Genomic DNA, 9,430 nt, shown 5'->3' on the forward strand with positions numbered 1-9,430 from the left:
CGCCAATGACTAAGCCATATGAGTGAGATCAAGATGAAGATTATGAACTCAAATGAAAAACTAAAAAGTGTTTGCTCAATAGACATTGATTATGTGAAAACTATATACTCGGAAAGCATACAAATACATCTTTCAAGCAAGTGGTGAAACTCCAAAGAAAGAGAAGCTTGAGCTTGTTTAGTATGATACAAAGCTTGACTAGTGGTTAAAGAATTTCAAAAAATAAAGAGTGGAGTGGACCAAAAATTGGCACCAGTTATGGAGATCAATAATATTAAGTTTGTGTCAAGTACTGTTAAGAGATTTTTCTTTAACATATAAAAAATTGCATTTCATCAAAGAGATTTAAATGAAGAGATATACATGCAACAACAAGTAGGATTCCCATAAAAGGGAAAGAGAATAAGGTGTACATATTAAAGAAGAGCTTGTATGCCTTGAAACATGCTTCAAGATAATGGTACAAGAATTTTGAAAGCTTCATACAAAAGGAGATTTTATGGAAGTCCAATGTTGATAATTGTCATTTCTTTAAGAGATGTAAGTCTAGTTATATCATACTTTTACTTTATATTGTTGATTTATTAGTAAAAATCTTAAATATGGATTAGATCAAAAACTTGAAGACGCGTGTGTCAAGAGAATTTGGCATGAAGTATTTGAATCATGCACAAAAAAAGATCCTTAAAATACAAACCAGAAGAGGTATGTAAAAAGAAATTTTGAAGTTGTGTCAGACATAGTACATCAATACATCAATTGTGTTTTGTAAATATCAATACTACAAAATATACCTTTTGTAACGAACTATTACCTCGCCCAAACTTTCCACCGTGGTAGAATCTACTCATTAGGTACATTCCTTTTATTTTCATTTTTAGCCACTTTTTTCCACAGTTGAAATTCCAAATGTGGTGAAAAGTGGCATCTGGTCATGTGTTTGATTCCTAGCACCAACAATTTTTACTTTTTATTTATTTTTAACCCACTTTTATAACGGTTGGAACTCCAACCATGGTGAAAAGTGTCGTCTAGTTATGAGTTTGAATCTCAGCACCAACCATTTTTTTAAGCCATTTTTACCACGGTTGGAATTCCAACCACGATGAAAATGGTGTTTTCCTATTTTTTTTAATTTTTAAGTTAAAAATAAATTATATTTCTAAGATATATAGTAGTCCATGTTCATTCGCTTTTGCCTAGATGAACTTCTTCTTCTACCTCTAAACTTCATCTTTCATTTACGAAAACAAACTCGAAAATATCATTTCTTCCATAAACGAAACTAGAAAAACACAATTTCTTTCTTTAACAAGTTTCGAAACTCCATCATCTATTCTCCAACTTGAACGAGACAAGTAAAATATGGATTCAAGTTAACAATGTTAGTTGTTATTGTTGTTTTATATAAAATGTTTAATATTGTTGTTTTTTAGATTTAACATTTAACGATTTTATTGGTTTTGTTTTTGTTGTTGTCGTCGTTGTTGTTGTTTTCGTTTTTGTTTTTCTCTTAGTTGTTGTGTTATTGTTGTTGTTGAGATTTAATATTTAACATTTGTGTTGATTTTGTTTTGTTATTGTTGTTGAGATTTAATATTTAATGATTCTATTGATTTTGTTTTATTTTGTTGTTGTTGTTATTGTTATTGTTATTATTATTGGTGTTCTTGTTATTTTTTTTGTTTTTGTTCTTGTTCTTGTTGTTGTTGCTCTTGTTGTTCTTTTTGTTGTTGTTGTGTTAGAAATATTTGATATTCTATATTATGATGAAAGTTCTCAATGTAGTCAGACAAAGCATGTGGCAAAAATAAAATATTGGGTTGACTGACTTTTCACTATGGTTGAAACTTTCAACCGTGGTAAAAAATGGAATGGCTGACATTTTACCACAGTTAGAAGTTTCAACCGAGGTGAAAAGTGGGTTGACTACATATCACCACGGTTGAATTTCCAACTATGATGAAATGTAGCGTGCTATCCAGTTTTTCACAATGGATCATAACCCGTGGTGGAAAGTAGCACACTTACTATCACCTTTTACCTTACCACAGAGGTGTTTGCAGTGCGGTTTAACCTATTTTGACGCTAAAAAGCATCTGAACTGCAATAGAAAAAGCATGCGATTCAGTTTGGTTCGGTTGTCATTTAGAAATACAATCGAAGCAAACCAAACCAAAGGAAGGCGGTTTTGGTTGGTTTTGTTTGTTCAATTTTTTACAATATTTTTATTGAGTCATACATACACATATAAAGAACAACATAACTTTGTGTTTAGTCGTTCATACATTATCAAATAACAACAAAACTCATCATATTTAGACAAAAACTTCTTATTCAATATACAAAAATCAGATTAGATAAAAGCGAAATAAAAAAAATATATAAAATAGTAGTATAAAATAATATCAAAAATATTATAATAAAAAAAAGATCAGAGGATATGAGAGATTAGAGAAGATGAAAAAGAAAGAACAAAAGATATACGAGATTAGAGAAGAAAAGTGCGATAAAAATGTAATTGAAAGAAAAAACAGTAACATAAAAATGAGAAGATAAAAAAGAAATAACATAAGACAGGAGAGAATGAACTATAAGAGGTGAGACGTACATGGCAAAGAAGATGGAAAAAATGCACGATACAACTATGAGAGATTTGAGAATATTAAAACTGAAACTCTAAGTGTGAGTAAGAGAATATTTGTAAGATTAAGACATAATAAGTTTAGGTTGTATGATAATGCGGTTTGGTTTGGTTTAGTTCGATTTGTAAAATACAAACCGCAAACCAAACCGAATCGCGCGGTTTTGTTAAAAAATGGTCAAACACATCCAAATTAAATGTATTTTTTTACGATTTTAATTTAATTTGTGATTTTTTATAGGGTTGGTTCGGTTTTAAATACCCATATCTATAATTAGTTGACTCTGGTAGTATCCCTTTTGTAACTATGATGAAAGGGTATCCATAGTTAATTGACGGGGTAGTATCCCTTTTGTAAGCACGGTGAAAGGGCCTTTACTTAGTAGTATATTTAATATGGACATTTGGAAAAACATAAAAAGGCTACTCATTTTGTAATGATATATATGAGACCAAAATATTAACTATTCAGTGGGAGTTGTTAGGAGGTTTATATTGCAGGAATAGTTCATTGAGAATCAATAAAATATAGTTTGGGATATCTACGAGTTACTAAACTGTAGAGGTAAGTTCGATCACGGAAGAAATACTATTGGTTATATATTCAGTGTTAATTAGTTGGATATCATGGATAGAAAATATTGCTTTTATATTAACTCTTGCTACAAAAACTTGATATGGCTTTAAGGGTTGGCCATCAACATAAAGTCATAAACTATTGTCTTTGTTATCATTTTCATATCTCTGCTTCATACGTCTTCTTTGTGCTAATATTATAGAAAGTTGAATGAAGTAGAAATTCAACAGACATGATACAGTGAAATTAAATGTACATAAGCTGAGTTTCACATAAAATGTTAAGCTTAATGAATTAATTAAGCTGGCTCTAAGTGTCATGATCAATTTTTATGTTTTGCCAAAGACTTGCTTAAATGCTTATTTCATAAGTTAAAATAAGCTCTACAAATCCAAATATACTATTTTCTTAAATATTTGTAATATTATACATCTCATATTTGTACTACTACTACTAACTAGTTTTGGCAAAGAGAAGTAGCAAGCTTGAGGCAACAATTGCATCACTTGAATGATAGCCAAAGGTAAAATACTAAACACCTAATAGTTATTTTCCTCATAAAATTGTTTTGGCATTAAAGAAAGAATTCTACACTTTCTTTTTGGTAAATGCAGGCAATTGATGGGCCAAGAACTATCTGGTTTGGATTTTACTGAGCTGCAGCATCTCGAGAGTCAATTAGAGATGAGTTTGAAAAGCATTCGCACGCGAAAGGTATTTTTTGGAATTCAAGTGTGAGTGTTTAAATCTGACATCGATTAGTAATGAACTAAATGAAGTCATTTATTTACCCGCAGGGTCAAATTTTTAGCGATGAGATCAACGAATTACACAAAAAGGTTTAAGGAGTCAGGCTTAATATTTCTTCCTTTCGACTATTCAAGGGTTTTCCACGAAATATTTACCGATTTCGATTGATGTCATTGTAGGGAAGCCTTAGTAGTAAAGAAAATGAAGAACTTCAGAAGAAGATAAACCGAATTGGTGAAGAAAATGCAGAACTAGAGAAGGTAAACAACATACATCAAGAAAGACTACACTACACATAGTATAATTTAAGAATATGTGATTGATGATGGTTTAAGAATTGGTTACTAGGTTATTGGAACAAGGCGCAGAGAATATACAATATCCAATGGTTCACAGAGTAGTATCAGATATGGATATGATATACATGATGAACAAATGAGTCTCCAGCTAAGGCAGCCACAACAACCACAACCATAACAGTGAACCAAATCTCTGGTATTCTCTCAAACTGAGAATGTGAAAGCTAAAACAATGGTGATGCATATCTTGCAGTGGAATCTTGTGCTTCAAGAACCCTATCAACGATACTACTTCTGTATTATAAACTGTGTACTAGCTCAGTTTCTTTTTAATCGTTGTTATTTTAGATAAAACTGTTGATACTTGTCTATTTTTAAATTTCAATGCTACATTAACTTTTTTTTTACAATAAGACTTTTATCTTATAATTTATTTTACATTTATATTAGTTAAGAGAAAAAATAGATGAGTAATTACTTAATTATCAAAGTTATTTCTTGATTTGTTGAAAATAACATTACCAAAAAGTGACAAGTATATAAAAACGGAGAGAGTAATGTATCTTGTTTGTGTTTTGTGTGATGTGGTTTTGTAATTTCGCATTCCTTTATATTGAATGATCAGATTATAAAATCACTCACAATGCAAAAAAACTCCCCACATGCATGAATATCCGAGGAGAAAAATGACTTTTTATTTTACATATGAATGTCACGTGCCTCAAATTAAGTCTCAAAATGCCGCACACTAAATTTTTTTTTCCACAATATCACTTGTTTTCTTTTTCTCCTCCATTTAAGATGGCAGGCAGGTCAGACAATAGGTTGGAGGCCGCTATTCTGGATGGAGCTCTTTTTTTTTTCTTTTTTTTTTAAATTTGTGATTTAATTTTAATGGTTTTAAAATATTCTTTTAATATATAAATTAATTTATAATATAATATTAACTTAAATTTTTTGAAATATTTAATTTAATGTTTTTGAAATATTTAAATTTATAAAATCCTATTGTTTAATAATTAAACCTTTTGATATATTATTTTTTCGCACAAATTTTTTTTTAATATTATTTTTCCCTCCATCTTATCTTCTATAAATAGAGGTGATGAAATATAATTTTTCTTGTCTACTTGTTTCACACATTTTTTAGTCATGTCTGTGTGGTGTATTGTGTTTTTTGAAATAGATAAGCATATGAGGGTTTGTTTAAATCCACAATGGAATTTCGGACGATTGGTTTCTGCCATCAACGCAGGTTTTTGACAGTTGGATGGATAATTTGAAGTGTTAGAAAAATTGAATATTATTGTCCATATATAACTCTGACGGGTGCTACCCCAGATGATACCTACCTCTATTATTGGGATCATATAGAAAATGATTTGGATGTCGCTTGTATGTTTTCTGCACATAGTGGAGAAGTTAGCTGAGGCGTTGAAGATCCACTTGTTTTAGCTGTTGTAACGTTATCAGATGTTAGTGTTTTGTTGTAATAGTCATTGTGTTTTATCTTTATTTGAAGTCGTGGTTATGTTGTCCTCGTTTAGGTGTTGTGGCTGGAAATTTTAAGCTCTAAATAAAAGTCGTTGTTGTTGGAAAAGAAAATACACGATACTCTAAAATATAACGATGATTCAGAAAACTAAAACTTCAAACACAACTAACTAGAAGGTCCAACCTTGTTTGGACATTTTCTGCGCATATGACCGATTTCGCGACAAATACCACACCTTCTTTTTTCTTTTTCAACGTTGTCCATTTCAGTTCTAATCCGACTACTATTTGGACGACCTTTCTTTTTTCTCCGCATGTTGTCATTTTGGCAAAGAGTGTCACCTTCATATTGCAGCCAAGTTGTTTTAGTACGGGCCCTGAGGAAGCTCTCTTATAGATCTTAAAGATGTTAACAACTTTGAACACATCAGATATATGCACATAATAGTCTTGTTTTATGCTTGAACACACTGCAATAACATGTGAGCAAGGGACATGGAAAGATTGAAATATTCCACGCTCCAAAATGTCTCAAAGAACACCATGACATGACTATGCAAGAGTCATGAAAGTACAACTACACAATTTTAAATAGAAATGAACAAGGTCTTTGGAAAAACAAACACCAACTATGTTTGACTAGGGTAGCGTTTCAGGGAGAATTGAAGTCAACAAAAGAATACTTGAGTTGGTTTTGAGGTCTTCCATTACAATACGCATCAATAGAAAAACTACTAATTGACCTCATCAGCATTATTCCGCATCACAGATGTCGACTCCATCACGGCCACATTTCACAAACCCTAAACACAAATCACTCCAACCAACAATATACCCAAACATCCACGTCCAGCCAGTATGAACCACAAACTCAATATACTCATCTCTTCCAACAACAAACACAATACACCTCATACCAGCAATCAAACTACCACACCCAAATACAACATACCTCATACCAACTATCGAACTACCAGACACAAACACAACATACACAAACAAATTACACATATCAGACACCATAACAACCAACAAACTACACCTATCAAACCCAACAACAACCATGTCTCTGTCCCCTACAAAACTACACACCAATCCGACCACATAACTTTAATTACTCCAATATCAATCAACAATCAACAACCACCGATGTGACCAATTATTACATCGCAACTATAGAACCTTCAAACCCAAACCCCACCTCTTTCACACAAATATTTAACGACTTTCCTCCAAATATATGAATTTTGAGAATTTTGACGCATTTGAAATTTTTCCTAATCAACCACCCGTTTTCCAACCCTTTACATATTTGTCCACAACTTCAGCCCCTCCTCTGCCTACTTCAACAGAACCACTAGGTCGTGATCACCGAGTTCAGATTCATACAAGATGTGGAACTGATAGTCATTTCGTCAACGAAGATCTCAATCAAAGTAGAAATTAATTTCTTTTTAATTATGTCATCATTCATATGTAATTTTCAATATTATATATTAAATAAAATATTCTTTTCCAATTGTATTTTATTAGTATTTAGTGTGTCATATAATAATAACAAAATATTTATTCTTTTAAATTTTAATTATTAAATATTTTTAAAAAAAAATGAAAAAAATATTTAAATTAATATTATACTATAAATTTTTATTTTTATTAATTTAGTATTAAACAACATTTTAAAACTATTAAAATAAAATCACAAATTGAAAATAGAAAACCTCCCTCCAGGATGACGGATCCCAACATGGGTTCCTGTTTATCATTTTGGATGGAGAAGGCAAAAGAAAAAAAAACATAACAGGACAAAAAAGGTGGTATTGTGGAATTTTTTTCCAATGTGTGGTATTATAGGACTTTAATTTCAAGCATGTCACATTCATGTCAAAAAGTCTCGAAAATATGGTCATCGCAACTTTTTTTTTTAATCCTCGCAAAATTGTTAAAGATAAAACCTTTTGCAAACTCTAGTTCATGGAACTCACTCAACTAAGTTGTGGATAAGGTCCATAATTGATGTGACTTTTTTTCCTGTGAAGGGCAAAATCCCTAACAACATGTTGATCATTTTAAAAGTTGTGAGCGATAAAAACTTCTGTCAATGTCAACGTGCTTATGTTTTGTTAATATTTTTTTATTATAAATATTGAAATAAAAAATATATTTTATTTTCATATTTATAATAATATAATTATAGTAAATAAATTTTATGAACTTATAATTTGTAAAAAATTCAAATAGAATTTATAATAATTTTAAAATAAATATTTTAAATTTTAAATTCAAATAAAAATAAATATTACAAAATTAAAATGCAAATGAAAATAAGTATTTCAAAATTACAATATTCAACAATTATCACAAAATCAATTATCTGAGTTATCTGACTCACTTTTTTCTTTCACTTCATGTCCGCTAGCTAACTACTCTCTGTCCACCAATTCTAAAAGCTCATACTCCTTCAAATCTGCCAACTCTTTCATATTCGTCAAAACTTTTGTATCGACCAGCGCTCCACGAGTTTGATTTATTTGTGATTTAAAAAATTCATGAAACTTTTGTAAGCGTTCATGTTCAACTCTCAATGTTTCCTCCATCTCTATTTATCTTCTTCATTTCACTCATTTCTGCCTTTCGAACTAACTTGTTTGTGATTCTATCTCTTGTGACTATTTCTTTCTAATTTTCTCACCATTTCTTTCATTCCAGAGGTTAGTATTGATATATGTGATGACCCTTCTCCATCTATAATTTTCATGTTCAAACTTCTATCATATTCCATGATGTTGGAGGCCAAACTCCCAACACCATACATTTTCTCTCTTTTTTTCCTGTCAATTACTCCTTTTCAAATATGAAGTGTCACACCTGGATCAATAGGATATGGTCATGTCGATACAATTGTGTCAGGATGCTCGGATAGGTAAAGTGTGAGTTGTCTATCATACATCTTAAATACATACATAAAAATTAAATAAAAAAATCAATAAAATAAGTTTATCAAAATTCAAATAATTTAGTTATATTGAGCAATCATCAACATACTTGTTGGTACTTCTGATATGAGTCTTCACATGAAACTCATTAATTAATGGACCTCCGCCCTTCTCATTATGTTAATTAATGTAAATAACTTTAACTAATATATAATAAAAATTAAATAACAAATGAAAATGTAATTTTAAGGCTTAGTTGGTGTCAAGCTCCATTAACTTAATTTAAGATTTTACTTTCATTATTGTCTAATAAAAGTTATTTTTTAGTTTCTTAAAAACTATTTTATTAGTCAACTTGTTTGTTTCTGTTAAATTTTGAGTAAAAAATTAAGTGTTGCTTTTGTGGCAATCTGGTTGGCAAAATCGAAAAATATGAGTTAGCAAACTTGATATTAACGTGTATTCCTCTTTATTCGGAAGAATTTCGTAAGATGGAGTGTTTTACTTTTTTAGGATTATCAATTCATCTTCTTCGTCTTCCTTCTTATTCATACATCTTATTATACATATTCATCTGGAAAGTTTTTAAATTTGAATCAAAAAGATTAACATACTCAGATTCTGTTCATCTTTAATTCTAAAAATATCAAAGATTAACAACAATGATCCACTGTCAAATAATATAAGTTTTGGGAAATTTGAATATGTAGTTAGAAGACACGAAAGAATG

The 9,430-nt window shown here is 30.3% G+C and overlaps 1 protein-coding gene across 1 annotated transcript; it reads left to right on the forward strand.

Moving 5' to 3' along the window:
* The first annotated feature begins 444 nt into the window (after nucleotides 1-444).
* On the forward strand, nucleotides 445-4,677 carry LOC127102740 (agamous-like MADS-box protein AGL17). The gene is made up of 8 exons (XM_051040079.1): nucleotides 445-540; nucleotides 612-705; nucleotides 1,437-1,498; nucleotides 3,683-3,744; nucleotides 3,836-3,935; nucleotides 4,019-4,060; nucleotides 4,151-4,231; nucleotides 4,320-4,677. The coding sequence occupies exons 1-8, from the start codon at nucleotides 445-447 to the stop codon at nucleotides 4,446-4,448; spliced, it is 666 nt and encodes a 221-aa protein (XP_050896036.1). The 3' UTR covers nucleotides 4,449-4,677.
* The last annotated feature ends 4,753 nt before the right edge of the window (nucleotides 4,678-9,430 follow it).

This window comes from Lathyrus oleraceus, chromosome 7 (assembly GCF_024323335.1).
Source record: "Lathyrus oleraceus cultivar Zhongwan6 chromosome 7, CAAS_Psat_ZW6_1.0, whole genome shotgun sequence".
NCBI classification, from domain to species: Eukaryota; Viridiplantae; Streptophyta; class Magnoliopsida; order Fabales; family Fabaceae; genus Lathyrus; species Lathyrus oleraceus.